The sequence below is a fragment of the Scardinius erythrophthalmus genome (assembly GCF_964197995.2).
Source record: "Scardinius erythrophthalmus genome assembly, chromosome: 14".
Lineage (NCBI taxonomy): Eukaryota > Metazoa > Chordata > Actinopteri > Cypriniformes > Leuciscidae > Scardinius > Scardinius erythrophthalmus.
Window position 1 is genome coordinate 31494861 of NC_138234.1, and position 21060 is coordinate 31515920.

General features: G+C 37.6%; 1 protein-coding gene across 1 annotated transcript in view; it reads left to right on the plus strand.

Annotated features, from left to right (window-relative positions):
- The window catches only part of dock3 (dedicator of cytokinesis 3), a 188994-nt gene that overhangs the window by 43395 nt on the left and 124539 nt on the right, over nt 1-21060 (plus strand). The window contains exons 2-3 of the mRNA XM_081385563.1: nt 2335-2418; nt 11689-11729. Coding sequence (XP_081241689.1) covers nt 2335-2418; nt 11689-11729 — 125 coding nt within the window. The remainder of the gene's footprint in view (nt 1-2334; nt 2419-11688; nt 11730-21060) is intronic.

The window sequence follows — 21060 nt, forward strand, 5'->3', positions numbered from 1 at the left end:
TTGGATATTTAGTGTTTATTTATGATGTAAGTTAGCATTGGTTAGCCTAGAATCTGTATATGTCACATAGGGGTGGTTTATATATATATATACATAAAAAAAATTGTAATGCTATTTTTGGATAATATAGTTAATTAGGTTCTTTGCTAAAGAATTTGTTCTGTTCTGTATTTATGCATGCATGTTTCTTCATAGATTTAATGTCAAGGTAATGTTAAACAGGTCTGTCTACTCGTAGCCATGCAAATATCTATACCACGGTTTTCAGTGTGTGTTTTTGGGCCGTTTGTTTCTGTCTAAAAAAGGTGTTTTCACTATTTTTAAGGTGCTTGTGTGTTTGTACACAGACATCTCGTCAACATACATATTAACTGGCCAGCAATATTTATTTATTTTATAGCATTAGGGCCCTCACACTGCCATTTCTGATACCAATAATAGCAAAGTCTTCCATATTCAATACACATATTGTTTATGTCGCTCCGTCATTTAGTGGGATTAACTCCTGAAAAGCTATTTTAATAGCTTTTGAATTATTCACTAAATGCAGACCTCTGGCGGCAGTCACATGTTTTCTTGGATACTGCAGCGAGAGTCTCTTAACAAGCATTAAATATTAAACCGTGATCTTTGAAAATAAATAACAAATGGCACAATGTCATCAGAAATGAGTAAATGAACATGAGAAATCCTGAAAGACGCTCTGCCCCTGTCTGATTGTTAGCTCTGATATCTTGGTGTCTTGAGAATGACGCAGTTGAGATAATGTAATCACTGTTGCTTTCAGATGCTGTTTTTTAGCTCTAATGAAAGTTTATTTTGCATAAAAAAGCCATTATAGCTTTTGCTGTGAAATTAAAATAAGTATAAGATCTCCTTCAAAAAGTGTAAGAACCTTTCAGAATATTGTGTAATAGGGAATATTGTATAAGTAAATGTATTTGTCAGCATGTAACTCATTGTGTATTTCAAATCGATGTTTCTATTGTTTCTTGTAGCAGCGATGCAGCCGGTTGCATGGTAACACCACGAACAGTTTGCTTCTTGACAAGATGGATATTAATTTGAGATTCTGAAAGACTCCTGTGCCAGACTGGATCATGTTGCACAAATACAGATGGATTCAGAGAAATTACTCAGCTTTGTTCCGGGTATTTCAGCTTGTCTGCCTGTGTGACCATTATAACCTCACACTTATATAATGAAATTGGCAATGCATGTGTTGTTTTCCAGTTTGGAAAATGTTTAGATAAAACTGAATTCACGTGAAATCAAATGTCGACTAAGGAGGGGGTTATTTTAGGAATGTGCTTTGTCCAAAAATATCTCTTCAAAGACATCTCTATTTAACTTCCTTATTCATTTAAGCTCAATTTGTGGCTATTAAAGTTAATACGAATTGCCATTAAGAAATCAATAAGAAATGCAGGACAAGACTTGATTTTATCCTTCCAGAATTGATCGGATGGTTAAAATTAGGTGGTACACACCATACTGGAGCCAGATTGAATGCGACTTTGCTAAAAAACAATACTTGAAAATCTATCGGTTAATAGTCAGTAAATATAAACGTTTTGAAAATACATTACAAAGAAAAGCAGTTTTCCACAGATAATGAGACCAGTAAGAACATTTTGATGATTAAGAAGTATTTTTTCCCGTGTGATTCCCAAATATCTGCTCTGGGAAAGCTGGAAACAGCAAGGCTCTCTCACACTTGAGCTTTTTTTTTTTTCATCAGCATGGATTCGATAATTCCCTGGGATGCTCTGTCCAGGTTACCATGGCGATTCAGAATATCTCTGCTTTTAAATCTGCACATGTCCTTTTTTTTCTATTCCGGAATGCATTCATTGAAAATAAATCCTATTATTTCCACTGTGCTGCTCTGTCCATCTGCACTTTGCTGGAACCTTTGTAGATGACATTAAAAAATCTGTATATATCATATTAACAGCATAACAAAATGAGTGAAAACTTTAATTAAATGTCAGTATTTATTATTTATTAAAAACCTTTATAACAGTGGTGGCCGATACCAGGTTATCACAGTGTCACTGGAGCAATAATAACAGTATAGTTGCTATATTTTGGCAGAAACTGCAGGGAAGAAAACAGAACTTGAACTTGAGTAAATCAACCAATAGCATGAGCAGGGGGCGGGGTGATCTGACCAATGGCAGACAGGCAAATCTGTTTAGGAGGGTAGTAACACACATTACAGACATCACTTTTAAGAGCAAATTGTTTTGTGGTTTTATTTTGAATGCATCTTTTCTGAATGCTTTTAATACACATCTAACTCGTTTTCTTCTTCTCTTTTATCTTTTCCAGTGGTCTGTAGTTTCCGAGGACACGTGTCACACGGTCTGACTCTAGAACTTGGAGAAACGGTTCAGATCCTGGAAAAGTGTGAGGGTAAGTCATTCTCCAGGAGTACCGTAACACTTTTAAGCTAATGTTTTTGGAAAACCTTTTTTTACAGGTGTTGATGAAAAATCTTAATAATATATAAAAGACACATTCCATGAATACAGTAGAAATTGGTGTCTCATCACACAATAACATCATAACATAAGTTATTAATTATCTCCACTCCAGCGTTGCCAGCCACCAGCATTTTTTTTAATCATTTTCATGGCTCCCAGAATATTTTGTTGTTTGAATATCTGAATATGCAATATATCAAAGGAAAGAACAGGCCCTCTGCTTTTAAATCAAAATCTCATTTTATGTTAGCTTGATGCATTCTTTTTTTTTTTTTATCATCACTTCAATGTGTGCAAGTTTCATAAAAAAAGCAACATTTTGAATAAAAAGTGTGAGAAAATCACGTTTTTGTCAAAGACTACATCTGGATCATATTCAAAGAACGGTGATCAAAACACAGATGAAGTAATTCGAGATCATCAACACCCTCAAAGCTTCACAGTCCTAGAGATCGTCCTGGGTCGACATTTCATTCAGTAACGTTTAATGTTGATGATCACGTTATTTTACATGTGCATCTGCTTACATACAGTATGATAATGCTTGTTTTTGCTTCTTCATCTCCTGATTCTGTGCTCGTTCAGAAGATGAGTAATAGCGCCCCCTAACAGTATAACAGTGAAAACACGGAAATCCGTAAATTATAAACCAACATTTTGTTTCCAAACCATCTCGTCCAACAAAGTGACGGCTCAGTTTAGGTTGTGGTGGGAATCACAGGGTACCTCACGATACGATACATTACGATACACAATACATCATGATACGATACAATACACAATACATGGCTCACAATACCGATAATCCAATAATCAATATATTACTAGACAATCCTACAAAAATACATCACGATATCTGTCTAACTTTGAAAACAAAGGGCCTGTGAAAAGGTTAAGTGCAGGTTTTCTCTTTATTAAAGTTCAAACTGTCAGAAAACAGCACAAAAAGTTTTTCAGTCTGTAAATTAAATTGAACATTAAAGTAAATTAAACATTTTCAATGAGCTCCGGGTGATGGCGTTGCAAGTGGCATTCGTGTTCGTGGTATTACCCGTGCACTTTACTTTTACCAGGCAGTTCTTGTATATTGCGTACTCTTTGTTGATTTTGTTTGTCCCATTAATGGTATAAAGGCGAAGTGCGACTCCAGGCTTTGGACTTAAATGTGGTTTGGGCATCTATTATTTTACTCACACTGCTGTCCGCCATCCTGTTAAAAACCTTTTTTTCTTAGGCTAGTTAACTTATGTTCACGTTTCCCTCATTCATGTGTGGAGCGCCACCTCTAGGAGCCATGAAGTAGTGACGCTGGGAGCAGGGAAGTCTATTTAGAGCGCCTTATTTTATTAATTAAAATATCGATATTTGTCGCCAGCGTATCGATTCTCGTATCGCATGGAGAAAAGACAACGATATATTACCCTATCCATATTATGTCCCACCCCTACTATACTATAAGTAACTTCGCAACTACATGCTTACAACTTAAGTTGACATGTACAGTAGTTGCAAAGTTACTTATAGTTTGTAGAATGTCATGGACCATCGAAATAAAGTGTAGCCAAATTCAACCCTGTTACCCATTCTTCTGTTTTAATCATTTTTAAATGAATTCGCTTCAAGTTTATTTCGTGTTTGTTTCTAAAACAACAAAACAGCTTATATAATACTTAGTTTGACCCCTAAGGTGAGCAGAAAGCATTTTCTGATGGTTATTCATGACCATTTGTTGAAAAAATACATTTTTTAAATAGAGTTTCAAACCCTTTTTTTTCGTAACCTCTTCATGGAAAGTGCCACGAGACATATCAACATTTTCCACCCACTCTTCATTCAGATTGTCCTGTATATTGCAAGACAAAATCTCCTGTCTCTGCGTTTTTCGCTCAGCGTGTAACTTGTGCTGCCGGCAGTCTGTACTTTAGAAACCCAGATAATTCTGAATACTTAAATGGAACCGAGAGACTTTCAGCACAGAATTTGAGGGCGCCTCTTTTCTTCAGCCGACAGAACAGTCACGCATGTTATATTTATGGTTAGTTTGGCTTTCTTTTGTGACTTTTTGCACGTAACAGCACTGTTAGCTAGCTTTAGCCTACCGTTACCTCAGTCCTGCAGATGCAGTTAATGGGATTGTTGTGTACCCATCTCAGGACTAGGGCTCTGATTCATGGCCGTAGCATCGATTGCTTTGATGAAAGCTGTACATCGGCACCCTGGCCTGGATGTGCTGGCTCGCTCAGATAACAGGACCGATCATGTGATATTAGCCGTGGCACGTCAGTCGTCTAGTATTGATCGAGACCTCACTCACTTTTTCTTTGAGTAATCTTCCTTTATCAGGAACACTATGAGAAGAGCACTTGTCCAGGCAGTAAATGAAGCAAGATCTTCTAGATTTAGCAAGAAGAAACAGCTCAAAATTATGTTGATGGTCACCTTTTGTCTGCATTTCTTCTTGAATCAGTTTACGTTGGCTACGTCTACATTAATCCGGATACATTTGAAAACGGGGAATTTTTCTGAATTTTTCAAACTCAAAAAGAGTTTGCATGCAAGTAACATATTTTAGCAACAGTGTGAAAGTGAATAGCACATAACAGGCATAATACCGGTATAAAATGGTACAATATGCGTCACATGACTAAACTTACGTCATCGTGCTTAAATACCTCCGTTTTGACAGTCCACAATACAATGCAAAAACAGCGTTTTCAAATTTATCCACTTTGGAGTGCGTTTTCAAAAAGCTTTGTTTTCATTAATAAAAACGCCGTCTCACTGTGGACGGATGGCCAAAACGGAGAGAAAAAGATGCGTTTTCAAACGAAAACGTATTAGTGTGGACATGGCTTGTGTTGAAAAATCCTTGAAGATCCTCCCAAAATCGCACAAACCAGTGAACATTTTGGGTATGTACTTCTCTCTTTAAATGCATTAATGAAAAAAGTCACTTATTGCAAACGTGGGTCAGCATTGTTAATACAATTTGAATTTAAAAGTAATTCAGAAAACGCAATCCGCACAAATTCACTTCCAGGTAACAGAGTTTTCATAGATTTTCGCTTCAGTTCCCCTCTGGGTCCTGAAAGAAAAGTGGCTCAATTTCAGAGTGTCGCAGTTTAAAGGTCAGTAATAAAAAATGCTCGTTCCCAAGAGCTGTCAACGGTCATGGCTCAACCTGATATTCAGAGCCTGCGGGCGAGGAGTGAGAGATGCAAGCCGCATTGTACCTCAGCCAGTGAAATACAGCCTTTTAAAGGAGGAAGAAATATGTTTCAGTCTGTGAAAGTGGCAAAACACAAAACCCTCCAATTCTACCTAAGGTGTGAATTTAAGCAGTCCTGGGTGCAATTTGTTGCTCATTGTCAAGAATGTTAGTGATTTTTGGTCCTTCATAGTTGTCAAAAATCACAGTCTACTTTCATTCTATGGTAAATAGTGACTTGAACACATTATTTGTTCACTTTTTGATGAAAGTCAGACAGATTTGGAATGAGATGAGGGTGAATAAATGATGGAAAACATCTTAAAATATGCTTTACTGCACATTCTGAAGGACTGAATGTGTATTGATAGATAAACAGATTGTTTGTAGGGGACAGTGGATTAGCTGCGGGTCACCAGGTGAGGTGAGAGTTTGGGCTTTAGCCTCAAGGACTGGGATAATCAGTTCTCTGATTCACAGGGTTAGCAGTTTGCTGTACGTATTGATTGTTTTGCTGCAGTGCCATGCTTTTGAGGTAATGGATGCCTGGAAAATCGAAGCTTTTGAAAGCTCCGGGTTCTGGAGTGTCATGGTGGCCTGCAGTGGACAGTGGTCTGACTGAACAGAACTGAAGATTTTGCAGTGTCATCCAATGGTAATTGAGGGGAAGTCTGTGTATGAAGACTTGACAGGATATTTGACTGGTTGTGCTCATTGGGAGTTTCCCTTTAACTGTAAACAGCACCCAGCCCTTAAATATAGACACAGACAGGTAGATAACATACAGACTTATAGATAGACTGACAGACAGATAGATAGATATACAGAAAGGCATGTAGATATACTTACAGACAGGTAGATAGACAGACAAAAAAGAGACATGAAGAGAGACAAACAGATAGATAGACAGAGTCTGAGAGGAAGATACACAGACAAATAGACAGATACGTAGACAGACAGGAAGATAGATAGATAGATAGATAGATAGATAGATAGATAGATAGACAGACAGACAGACAGACAGACAGACAGACAGACAGACAGACAGACATACGGATGGATGGATGGATGGATGGATGGATGATAGATAGATAGATAGATAGATAGATAGATAGATAGATAGATAGATAGATAGATAGATAGATAGATAGATAGATAGCAGACAGACAGACAGACAGACAGGTAGATAGATAGATAGATAGATAGATAGATAGATAGATAGATAGATAGATAGATAGATAGATAGATAGATAGATAGATAGATAGACGGACGGACGGACGGACGGACGGATGGATGGATGGATGGATGGATGGATAAATGGATGGATGGATGGATGGATGGATGATATATAGATAGATAGATAGATAGATAGATAGATAGATAGATAGATAGATAGATAGATAGATAGATAGATAGATAGATAGATAGATAGATAGATAGATAGATAGATAGCAGACAGACAGACAGACAGGTAGATAGACAGGAAGATAGATAGATAGATAGATAGATAGATAGATAGATAGATAGATAGACAGACAGACAGACAGACAGACAGACAGACAGACAGACAGACAGACAGACAGACAGACAGACATACGGATGGATGGATGGATGGATGGATAAATGGATGGATGGATGGATGATAGATAGATAGATAGATAGATAGATAGATAGATAGATAGATAGATAGATAGATAGATAGATAGATAGATAGATAGATAGATAGATAGATAGATAGATAGATAGATAGATAGATCTCTCTCATAGTGTGTGTGAGAGAGTCTGTGTGATCCTGAGCAAGTACAGGCTGAGTGAACACAGCCTAGCCATCGAGACTGGCAGACACAGAATGAGCTGGTTACCCCGAGAGCAAAGGTGTGTATGTGTGTGTGTGTGTGTGTGTGTGTGTGTGTGTGTGTGTGTGTGTGTGTCTGTCTGTGTGTGTGTGTGTGTGTGTGTGTGTGTGTGTGTGTGTGTGTGTGTGTGTGTGTGTGAGAGAGAGAGAGAGAGAGAGAGAGAGAGAGAGAGAGACTGGCAGACACAGAAAGAGCTGGTTACCCCGAGAGCAAAGGCTGTGTGTTCACTGTAGAACAGGGGAGATCGAGACAGAGACGCACTTCCTCCTTCACTGTCACAAATACAGTTCAATCAGAGACCTCTACTTAAACAAATTCACTAACTTAATACAGAACTTTACAGCCATGACTGAAGTAGAACAGATAAAGATGATACTAGGAGAGGGACAGACAGCAGCACTGGCTGCCAGATATGTGTGTGTGTGTGTGTGTGTGTGTGTGTGTGTGTGTGTGTGTGTGTGTGTGTGTGTGTGTGTGTGTGTGTGTGTGTGTGTGTGTGTGTGTGTGTGTGCCACAGCCTGAGGTGAATGTGTGTGTAATGTGTGTGTCTGACCTCAGTGTGTTTCCTTACTGTACAACACAGTGACCTTCAGTAATGTGTGTGTGTGTGTGTGTGTGTGTGTGTGTGAATGTTAAAACACCGTGGTATCAAATGTTCACACATATTTTAATTTATAACACTGTTAATTTGTACAATTCATTTACATTTAAATTTAAGGTATGTTATAATATTTTATTATTTTGATGTCTTTATAGTTATTATATGTATTCCAAGCTTTGGCAATATTGTATTATGTACAGTCATGCCAATAAAGCGATTCTGAATTGAATTGAATAGATAGATAGATAGATAGATAGATAGATAGATAGATAGATAGATAGATAGATAGATAGATAGATAGATAGATAGATAGATAGATAGATAGATAGATAGATAGATAGATAGATAGATAGATAGATAGATAGAAATTGACTAAATATCTTCATGGAACCCGTGCAACTTGTGACTGGATTTGTGATCCAGGGTCACGTATAGAAAGATAGACAGGTAGATAAACAGACAGGAAGATAGATAGACCGATAGATAGACAAACAGACACATAGATGGACTGACAGACATACAGACAGTGGTCCGGTATTCATCCCACAAGGGTGTGCCCCTAAAGAGCAAAACCTCTTGAGATAGACATGTGACCGTTCACAGCTGTGAACATGAACAATCTGACAGCTCAACAAGTCCCTGTAGTGTAAACCTGTTGAGAGACACAGAGAGAGATGACACTTTTCATCAGGTGTTTGTTTGTTGGCAGCTGCGTGTTGATGCCGAGTTTCCTCATGCCCACATGGAAGTCTCACGCCAGCAAACATGAGCCGTCTGCTAATCCATTACAGCTAATGCCTACAGTCAGCCTCTAGCACAAACACGTCCACACACTGTTTGTTACAACACTGAAAACTTTTTTGTGGTGGTTTTGGTCTGGATTCTTCTCTAGGGAACACCTAAACCTCTTGTTTGCTAGCTACAGTGCGCCAACTTCTAGCAAACTAACGGCAAAATCATTTCCACATTGCTAATAAGCTAAAAATGTGTTGACACCCATCTGGACCCGGTACACAGCAGTAACATTTTATGTCACACAAACTGACACACAACCCTTTGCCGGCAATGCTGTTCATTAGCTAATAGCATGGTTTATTTTGGTGCTAAATGGAAAGTGATAATGGAAACGGCTAACGCTGACGGACGTGACCCGCTCATTCCTTGCATAAACCAAATAGCTAATTACAAAGTGCACCTCTGACGTTTTTAAGATGCACCTGGGGTGAATACTAACAAAGATAGACTGCGATGATTAATGCGGCGGAGTCTGGGTTGCGTTCGAGACAGATGGCCACAGGTGTGAGTGATGTTAGCAGCCAAGCTTATGAATATTTTCCACGGTTGTCGCTGCAAATTGTTTACAAATGGCTGCATTAACAATTGCATCACACACCAACAATTTCACTTTCCTTTTTAAACAGATTCTCTACCGAGTCCCATGTCCCATCATCACAAAGTTACACAGGGTTTGGTAAGGCAGCACTGTTACCATCCAAGGCCAGTTCACACCAAGAACGAGAACTATAATGATAACTATATAAGCATATACACCAATGGACATAACATTGTTTATTCTAAGTGTGCGCTGCAGTTTTGTCGTCTGCTGCTTTAAATGTTCGAGCTCTTTAAAGCAGGATGGATTCTGACCATTTTCAAACAGGTTTCCTGAACACTCCCCTCGTTTGCCATTGGCCAGGTAGCCCCGCCTTATATCGACGCCATTGGATGAGCTCTTGTTGCTATGTTGAACTGGGGTGTTTTTCCCGTACAACGACGTAACTCGCTGCTAACTATCATAGTACGATGCATCATTGAAGAAATCAACTAGCTAGTCACAACTGTTTCCCGAAACCATATTGGCGCAAAGTGGTCGTTCAACCACGCTGGTTAATGATTTCTCGCAGGTGGTGGAGTAATAACTACTTTTAATGAAACCGTTTGAGATCGAATTAATGCAAGATGTTTTACTGTAAATTACGGACATGACATCTGAGGACTATTTCTAATTTTTCTCAGTTATTTTGCTTTATTTCCAGAATCAATCATAGGCTCGTTCTTGTTTACTAGAGCACATTCGCACATGCGCACTCTTCAAAAACACTGCTTTAAATCTCTTGACAAACTAAAAGATATAAATTACATTTGTATGTATTCTAAATAAAAGATATAGATTTGTCCTGAATGTCAGCTTGCTTATTTGACTTAAGATAAGGATTTATTAAGTCCACATGTCATGCAAACAAGAAACTCTGCTTCTAACCACAGGTCGAGAGCTGTCGTTCCAAACACACAAGTTTGCGATGCTGTTTGCGAATGTTTGTTGGAATGATGGTTTCTGATAACGACAGAACTTGCAACCATAGTTGGCTAATGATGCTTTTGGGAAACACACCCCTGGACAGGGTGCTCATGGGGTGTCAAACAGAGCAATGTTTTGAAATTGTGTTTATACTCTTCTGGGAAATCAACCAATGAGTGTAAAACATAAAAAATGCTCTTTATCTTTATCTTTATCATTAAAGTCGGCATGCAACGGAAGTTGCAACATTCTTTTCTTCCCTGTTGTGATGTATATCCGAGTGAAACGGCTTCTCGAACAAGAAAAAACAGTTTTTGTCTAGGGGGAATTGATTGGATGGTGGCTCTGCTTGAGGTTTTCTATTGCTGGATCTCAAGTCTTACCCTACATTTGTTTCTTGTTCGAGAAGCCATTTCACATTTCTCAGATGTTTAACACAGCAAATACTCTAGGCAACTATTTAGTCATGATTAAATGTCATTGCGTAGCTCTTTATGTGGCTAGCGTTGCTAACAGCTGGCTTTCTTACTGTATTATTAAGGTGACATACTGTGCAGAGACTTGAGATTTGAACACGCTGAGCTCATTTATTACGGCCTGAAAGCTTATTATAATGTTGGTTGGATTCTGCGGCAGTGTTGAATCTGCTGGGAGGCAGAATTTCTGAGATGTTCTGGACATCAGCCAGTGAAATTGATGGCCCAGACCTTAGTGTACAATGAGTTCCAGTCTTTATGTTCCACCTCATCTAAAAGATATGGCATTCAACATGGCAGAGTTGATGTGAAAATGCGATTCAATGCATTAGAAACACAGTGAAGTACTTTTTCAGTCAAAAAGTCAAGAGTGTTTGCACACAGCATACAGTATGTTGACGAAAAAAGAAATGACATTTGGATATATATTTCATGGGTGCATATTATGGATGTACAAAAACTACAAGGGCCAGGACACCCTTTGGGGTAAGATGTCCCTTAACACACTTAAAGTATACCTCATAGGCACTACATTCAATCTCAACACATTTATTGAATTGCTATGCTTTTCTTAATTGTGATATTTTATCTTAATAGCAATTTTCTAGTAAAAATGTCTAAAATTATTAGATATTCAGAGAATGTATTTTCATTTTAAGGTTTTCCCCATTGGCATGTTGTTTCTGATGTTAGTATCTGATTTACTATAATTTAATGTCAATGTTTCTCAACTAACATTTGCGTTTTGTCTGTTTCAGGATGGTACAGAGGGTTTTCCACCAAGAAACCCACAATCAAGGTAAACTGATGCATTGTTCATACTCAATATTATGGATTTTACAATCTGTCCAGTGTGTTTGTTTGTATCCCTGTTGATCCATTGGTCTGCAGTGACCCTGTTTGAATGTGAAGCTAAATCTACTGTAGTTTTCAACTGATGCCTATTATGAAGCAGGGAAACGCAATTCTTTGTGCAAATGATGAAGTGCAACTAACCATTTATTTTGCAGAAATGTCTTTGACAAAAAATAAATAAATAGTATACATCCCTATAAATTAACATTCCAAGATGATTTCAATCAATGAGACAAACTGAGTCCCACACGAAAATTAAACCCGTAATATCCGCTTGCTTTGTAACAGTTGTCTTGTTACAGGAGGATGGTTGAAATGACTTGTTTTGTTGTTGTTGTTTTTTCAGTGCTACAAAATGAAGTCAATACATGCGTTTTACTATAAATGCCATTTGACTGATTGGAAATATGTAGCAGTGATCTTTCAAAATTTTAACAGCAAGGGTGCTTACTTTGCAGTGCTTACTCAAAGGCCTATTGTTTCTACTGTTGTATGTAATGCAACCTTTCTAAAATACTCCAAATACTAAGATACTCTACATTTCTGGCGTAAATAGTTTGTAAAGCCAATTTAATATAAATTCTCACATCATACAGCAGTGACAAATTTGTTTACAGAACAAACTTCTGTTGAAATTTGTACTGATACATTTGTTTATAGAACAAATTTCTGTGCACAACGTTCATATAAGCACTTGTGTAAATTGACGGACATTAGAGTGTTGACCGATTTGTTTACAGGATGAATTCCTGTGTAAATTGTTCAAAAAACAGCACATAAATTGTTCCTTCATGCAGCACACATTCACTTAAGAAACAAATTTTCCGTAAAACCACTCTTACGTATATTGACACATTATACAGTGCCGACAAATTCTTCTACAGAACAAATTTCTGTGCAGATTGCTCGCAAAACTTTTCTTCCGTAAATTACGGCATCATGCAACACAAACTCATTTGTTAAAGAAAAGAATTCGGAACAAATTTTCTATAAAACCTCTTGCGTAAATTAGCGCATCACACACTGCCGACAAATTCGTCTACAGAACAAATTTCTGTGCAATTTGTTTCTCAAAACTTTCCTTACGCAAATTGCGGCATCATGCAGCACAAACACTTTTGTTTAAGAAACAAATTTCTGAAAAGTTTTTCTATAAAGCCTCTTGCGTAAATTGACGAATCATGCAGCGCTGGCAAATTTATCTAGAGAAAAAATCACGGAGCAGATTGTTCGCAAAACTTTTACGTAATTTTTATATAACTTTTACGTTAATTGCGGCATCATGCAGCACATTTACAATCCCTGTGAATTTTTTTTTTTTTCGGAAAACCATTGTTGTGTAAATTGATGAATCATGCAGCACCTACATATTTCTGAAACATTCACATAACACATAAAGTTATTCATTTTGTATTATTTGAAGATATGCGTAAAATAATTTTGCCGGCAGACATGAGTTTTTAGTGTTATCTGAGGACGTTTTGAAATACGACTGCTCAGAAAGTGGCAACGAACGAATAATATCTACTTCACAGACAAGAAAAAAACGTATTCTGCTTTTCCCGACCCCACAAGCCAGGTAGAGCCAATGATGTGCCACTAATATTCCTCCAAAAAGGCAGTTTTTGTGTGTGACTTAGATCTTGTCTGTCACAGTTGTTTTCTTCTGGGGCACAAACGCACAGGCAGGTATTACTGCAGGCGCCATGTTGAGCTTATTTGTCGCCTTTTCTCAGTTAAAAATAGTCTCTTTCCACATCTATACTATGGCATAATTTCTTACACCTCACTAGAATGTACAGGGAATCACCACATAAGACATCAGAACAGCATTGAGCAAAGCTTCAGTTGTTTTAATACATTTTTACAGCATACAGTGAGTAGCAGTCTCAAGTCTTATTATCGGATAGCACTATTCAAATATGTTACTTTGTTGACAGATCCATATCCAGTAGCTGACATTTTCCAACAATTTTCTTTTGTTTGAGTAAAGTTCACCCTACAAAGGACAGCCGAAAAGTTTTATGCATACGGTGACCTTTACAGAGCTACGGCTAAGCTGTAAAGAAGCCCTCATCCAAACCACCAAAGATAAAGACCTTCAGGCAGAAGATTCTAGAAATCACATGTACGAATGAACAGGAGCGTTGTTTTGATGTGACCTCTCTGATTACATGACTTTTCTATATAACGGTCACCTGGCAGAGAACTATGAGGTTAGTTTTGTAAGATTTAAGGTCCCTCTGTGGTGAAAATCAAGCTTTTAATGTTGTTTTACATGTTTTTAATATGCTTTAAGACAAACCATGCAAATTCATCAGTCAAAACCATTGCTGAGTATTTTCCCTTCAAATCTGCAGTGAACCAAAGACAGTCTCAAAAACTCGGTTTGAATCACAAACCATCACAAACATGTTGTAACGTGTGGGGTGGGGCTTTTCTCCACTGACTTTCCATCATGTTCAAAGCCTTTCTAAGGATGCTGGTTTTGAATAGGAACATGGTTTGCGTTACATTAGCAACACATTATTAGTTTGATAAAGTAGTCAAGCCAAAGTTTAATCATATCAATTACTGTTTTGTGTCCAATGTTGTAGAGAGCGATACATAAAACGCATTACCATTCTGATACATCGACTTGTAGACGACCCTGGATTATTCACTCTTCCTCTTCTTCTTCTGAATCAGGTTCAGACATATATAGCTGAATTAAACCTATATATTTACACTTTCCATTGTGTAGCGTTTACTACAGTTGACCGAGGGGAACAGGTATTCTGAGCTGGTGTGATTGAGTGGAGGCGGAGACTAATTTGCATATTCATGAGTCCACATATACTAAACAAAGCAAGGGTGTAGGAGTTACATTAAAAATATATTTTTACAGGAAAAAAAAAAACGTTTAAATGCCATTTTGATTATCAAAGATGAGTTTAAAGGGATACAAATATTGACTGCAGGGGACTTTAAAAAACAAAAACATGATATTTTGTAAAAAATATATATATGTATTTTACTTACAAAGAAATTGCAAGTTTGAGTTGAACGTGATTTTTTGTTTTTATTATTTATATTAACATTTATATGTAGAAAAAACTGAAATAGTATTTTCTTGTAAAACATTTTTTTTTACAGTGTACAATAGACATTTGATATTGGTTAAATTATTATGGATACAGTATGTATGCATAGATCTATAAGTAAGACTATAGATTCATTAAATATATTTGAATATATATATGGATCTGAATATATATCTTTACATTAGAATATACATTGCAAAAACATCGCTACTCATTATTTAGTTTCTTTTTTGCATAGTCTTTTTTGATTCTTTCTTACTTCCCAAAAGTTGAGCTAACTTTTTTTTAAAGTTCAATTATGTTGGACAAATCAATTGGATAAACACAGTAAATTAAGTTTATTTTACTAAAATCTAAGAAGTTAGAATATGTATCTAAATCTGAATATATATTTCAATATTTTTAGCATGTTTTAATTATGGCAGTGTTAATGTATTTGGTCTTGGCGGACTAGATCTGCTATGTTGCTGCTGGGGATTATTGCTGTTATTGCTGCTGTGAGCATGAACAGACACTCTTAAATACTATATCAGATCTAGGCAGGTGGAGCTGGGGGAGGTGGAGGGGTTCAGAGGAACTCTTACAGCAAACAATGAACCAGACTATTTAAATGTTGAGCAGAATCATCGAAGGTCAATCAGCTTGTGCTATGCGCTAATGATGTGATTGCTTACAGATTGAATGTAAAGGACCCGCGCCCTCTAGAGTTTCATGACTGAACCAGACATGTTCACATCAGAACGTATAAGTCCGAATTACAACTCTGGATTAAATTCAGGATTTACATATACATCTATTTTATAGTTAAAATATGGATGGGAATATAAGTCTGCTAGTATTTTTAACTTGGTAGAATAACAAATAGACTATATTCAGGATATACATAGCCTACACAGTTACTGAATCAATATGTTAAGCTTACTATGAGCAAACTCAGACATTGTTGCATATATCTCACTTTGGCCATCCGTTAAGCGCAGGTGTGCCACACTGCATGCCAGTTGACACTTTACTCGAGGTGAGAATCCATAGGGCTGCCTTTGTGTTCACTGTATGTGTGCATACCATGTAGCAAGACCTCAAAGTGTCCGCCGGAGGTGCCCGTGATGCCCACTGCAAGCAGAGTCCTGAGCAGCGCGGTCGACGGCCAATCCTTGCTAATCTTCTGTGGAGGTGACACTGAGCTGGCACCTGCTCCTAAATTCCTGTGCCAAGCCTGCACTGTGAGAACCGCAGGGTTGTGCTCACAGTGTGAATGAGGTGGGAAACTCATGCCATTACCTGGAGCTGCGAGGAAAAGCTTGCCACCCAAACTGCTCAGGATTCCTGCTTTCAAGAATGTGATTTCTACTATTTCAAACATGAGCTGTGAAAATCAATTCACTCATTGTTGGCAAAGTAGAATGACTCGCTGTGTAAATTAAATCGAATTGTTTCTTACGTAAATTGTTGCATCATACATCCCTAATCGATTTGTTTACAGAATGAATTTTGATCAATTGCAAAGGTTGTACAAATATTCTTACATAAACTCATTGTGCACCGCAGATACTCTATAAATAAAGGCACAAAAGAACACATTTGTGTGTAAAATGATCATACAACCATTATTACGTAAATTGTTGTATCATATAGTACCCGCACATTTGTTTACAGAAGAAAATTATGTGTAAATCATAAATAAAACCATTGGTTACACTTTATTTGAAGGTGTCCGTGTTACAGTGTAATTATACATTTAAGTTCTGAGTAACAATTAACTACATGTACTTAATACATATGATTAGGGTTAGTTGCATGTAATAATTATGCAACTATTATAGTTATTAGGGTTACAATTTATTTTATGTTGTCATTGTTACAATGCAATTGCATATATTTAATTACTGAGTAGTGTTAATTAACAACATGTACTTACTATAAGGTTAGGTTTCAGATTAGAATTAGGATTTGGTTGAAGGTTAGTTGCATATAATTATGCATAATTTACTGTTTTTACTATGGTAACATATTTAAAAAGGACATTGTAAAATAAAGTGTTACCGTTATTTGTTACACTGATAATTTGTTTAAAGAACAAAATTGACTAAATTTCTTTGCAAAATTTTTGTGTAACGTGTTCGCAAAACCATTCTTGCGTGAATTTTCAATGTTTAGTGTCCTCGCATTTCTTTACAGAATACATTTCTAAAATGTTCATTAAACCATGCGTACGTAAATGAAACAATTCATAAAACAATTGTAGTGTAACTTTTACATTTTTGTTAAATAGCAAAGTTCTGTTGGCAAAACTTTTTTTTTTTTTACGTAAATCGTCAACACATTTGTAACACATTCAGAAAATTATGTTTTACCATTCTAACATAAACTGCCTTATTCAGTGCAAACACATTTGCAAATTTCAATACTTCAGCCCTTTTTACACCTGGTATTAAGATGTGTTTTATACATATACTTATATATGCATATACTTGACTTGTTTTGGTCGATCGGATCACAAGTGGACGACGCTACATACAGGTGTAAACAGGGACTAAAACGTTTTGAGCTTTTCCACTTTCAACCATTTCAAGATATAGTCAAAAACGCATTCAACCGGATTGCTTTCGTAGTGTAAACGCTGATGTGGTCGAATGTGTTCAAACAGCCACAAAAGACACCTACTCTCTTCCAACTGACCTAACACGTAAACATTATGGGACGTGCACTAGACAGACAGGATTTAAAGGGTTCATATAATGGTTCATGCACTTTTACAAGTTGATTGTACTGAAATGTGTGTTGGCAGTGCCTGTACACAACCGTCATAAACTGATAAAAATCCATCCAGTTTTTTTTTTTAATCTTCTAATATGTTTTTCACCATCTCAAATCAAGCCGTTCGATTTTGTGACGAACAAAATCAACGCCCCTCCCACAATTGTTGATTGACAGCAGCGTTTCAACACAGACCTGCCCTCGCTCGTGAGCGAGCTGTCAATCATAGCCCGCGTGGACCGGCGCGGTCATTGTTGATACGCTGGAGCACTGTCTATGAGCAGAATGGCATCTAAGCGATTGTGGTGTTTTTGGGTGTTATAAGGAACACAACAGTCATTTTGATGTTCCTAAATCCGAACCGCTGAAGACGCAGTGGCTGAGTTTGTTTTCGAAGGGATTATTCCTAGTGCTGGGCGGTTTACCGGTTCATACCGAATACCGGTGTTTATTTTTGTTACGGTATTAATTTTTAATAAACCGCAATACCGGTGTGTGTCGCTTTAATAGGAACGCGGCGCTGCGCGACACAGTCTCACCCCTCATTTACAACACAGAACACACGTCTGCGGCGCATTACGGCTGCGACAAGGTTTTATTCCGTCCTCCACGCGGTGCGTCAAAATAGACTAGGCGCCTATATTTAGCGAAGCGGCGTGGAGAGCTGCTTCTGGGAAGCTTCGATCTGAAACACAAGCATTGACTAGAATGGGTACTAGACCTGTGAGGGTGAGAGTGTCTTTTTTCTCGCGGCGCGAGTGTTTTTATACTGTATTAACGTATCTGAAGTGAACTGACTGTCTTTAGAAAAGTTTCTTTGTTATTACGGTTGAATCTTTCTTTATCTTTCCTGATAAAGCAGTGTTTATGAGCGTTGCTGCTTTGTGTACAGCCGTTACCGGGGAAACCACTGTTTCTGCCGCTCCTAAAGCGCGTCCTGCTGGCACCTCTTTGTAAACAGCCTTGCAAACCTGTATTATTAATATTAGTGTGGATTTTTTCTATAATATTCACTCATGACAATAAAATAGGGCATTATAAGTAAATCTACTGCAGTATTTCCTCTCTCACTCAGTAGAAAATGTGGTTAACACCCATCATGCTTGAAAAAAAAAAAAACGGTAAAAACCGTGAAACCGGTATAATTTAGAAAAAAAACGTGATGTTGATTTTTGGTCAAACTGCCCTGCACTAATTATTCCCCACGATCAACGTCAATGCTTTCATGTTTGCTCGAATCATTTCACACACCAGACTGCTTTACAAACGAGGGTCAGTATAAAGCTGGTTTTGCTAAGAAGCTGCTCCTGAAAAAAGGATCGGTACCAACTATTCGTGTTCCTGCTGAACCTCCAGAAGAAGAAGTGAGTGTAACGTTTTATTAACCTTTATATTAATATTTATATTAATCTTTGCCAATCGCTTGCAGCACGCTTCACGATGAATGCGGCTATTTTTACACTCAGGGTACATTACTGCATGTTTTCTATGTACGACTTTCTCAATATAATTCATAATCCCACGTTTATAATGAACAACGCGTTATGGTTGTTGTGTTATTGTGTTAAACGGTGTATGCCAGACCGTTCTCATACCCAAGGCGTCACTTTTTAACACTTTCAACCATGCTTCAATATCTGACGCTCAAAGCAGCCTTTAGCGTCCATTTGAGACGCATAACCCTACCACAGACCTAAACCTACCCAACCGAAGCGTCACATATGGACGCTAGGGGGCGCTTTGTGCGTCGAATATTGACGCTTCCGAAAGCGTCAGTTACATGACGCCTAAAGCTACCCATAACCGAAGCGTCACATATGGACGCTAGGGGGCGCTTTGAGCGTCAGATATTGAAGCATGGTTGAAAGTGACAAAAAGTGACGCCTTGGGTGTGAGAATGTGTTGTGTATGCACAGAACAGAGGGGCGGGGTGAGCAAAGCTCATTATCATTTAAAGACACATGCACTGAAACGGCGTGTTGAAAACAGCGTTGTTTTTGACCAGGTAAAATGAGTATTTTCTTACAATACTAATGAGAATTTTTAATTAAAGTATATTACAAACTTTTTAATTTAGACCCTAAAGAATCATTTAAGCTTGTACAAAAATGCCATTATATGACCCCTTTAAACTTTGTCGACTGAAGACCCAAGTTTGGTTTGAAGGTGAAAAATGTACCAAGCACAATGTTCTCTCACCATTCCCTATTTCTAACACACACTCACATTCTTCGTCTGGTCTTGTTATTCGTATGTGTTTCCGTCGTCTCCGGTCGTGTTCATATGTAAATTGCATGAGTTTATTTCGTCCATTAGATTGATAGATCTGAAAAAGCCCACACATTTACCTGCCCTAAACCCTCCCCTCGAAGAAGTCAGGACAGAAGTGGTTGAAAGTGGACAGAAGAGACGGATTAAAACACCAGGTGTAAACTGGAATGTGTCTCGTTCCTCTACAAATGCATCTTAATACCAGATTTAAACAGGCCCTTTGTTAACAGAACAAATTTCTGTGTATGTCTTTTACAAAACCTTCACACAAACTGAACTGTGACTGACAGCACAACACAGATGCTGTTGGGAAAGCTCAAGCTGCTATAACCCGGAATGTTCCTGTGAGACACTTTTAGAAGTGTTCACGATAATGCGTGATCTCATTAGAGTTGCTTGTAATCAGTGTGTCAATTACAACAGGTGTTTGAGCTCTACTTCTGCCCTGTGAGTGTTTGCGTGGTGAGGCAGCGTCACGCCGCGAGTGATCGTTTGTGTTTGGCCTCACTATTTTGAATCTCTTTGCCTCTCTCCCTCGATCAATTATTTTCATCAGAAATGTTCCACCCACTCTCGTCTGCCTACACACTGACACCCCAGAGCCCACGGGGCAGCGCCAGGAATGTGTCTCGAACCGCTTTCTGCTGACGGAAACTACAGCAGAGAGAAAGAGAGCGAGAATTGAACTTGTGAAGAGAGTCAAATCATTCAATCACAGGCAGATTTGTTTGCCATTATTTATGGATTTGTTTGTCAGCGAGAAATACTGAGTGGTAAAGAATAGATGATCCAGAAGTCAGCTTGAATCGACGGGTTCATTTAGAAAAGCTTACGCTGCCTTACCATAATTGCGATAAATTGACAAATAACAAATAAAAAATCTAATTTGCGTAATGGCTAATATATATATATATATATATATATATTGTATACAGTAGTTATAAGCGATATATATATTGTATACAGTAGTTATATAATAGTTGTCTTCACATATGATTGTTAGTCTTTAGTGTCACTTCTAATCAATTTAATTAAACCTTTCTGAATAAAGTATTAATTTATTCCCAAACTTGATCCCAAACTTTTTCTCATCATGGCCTATTTGTCTATGCTGATAATTTCCTGACAGTATGATTTTTTTTACAGCATTACAGTATTTTCTGC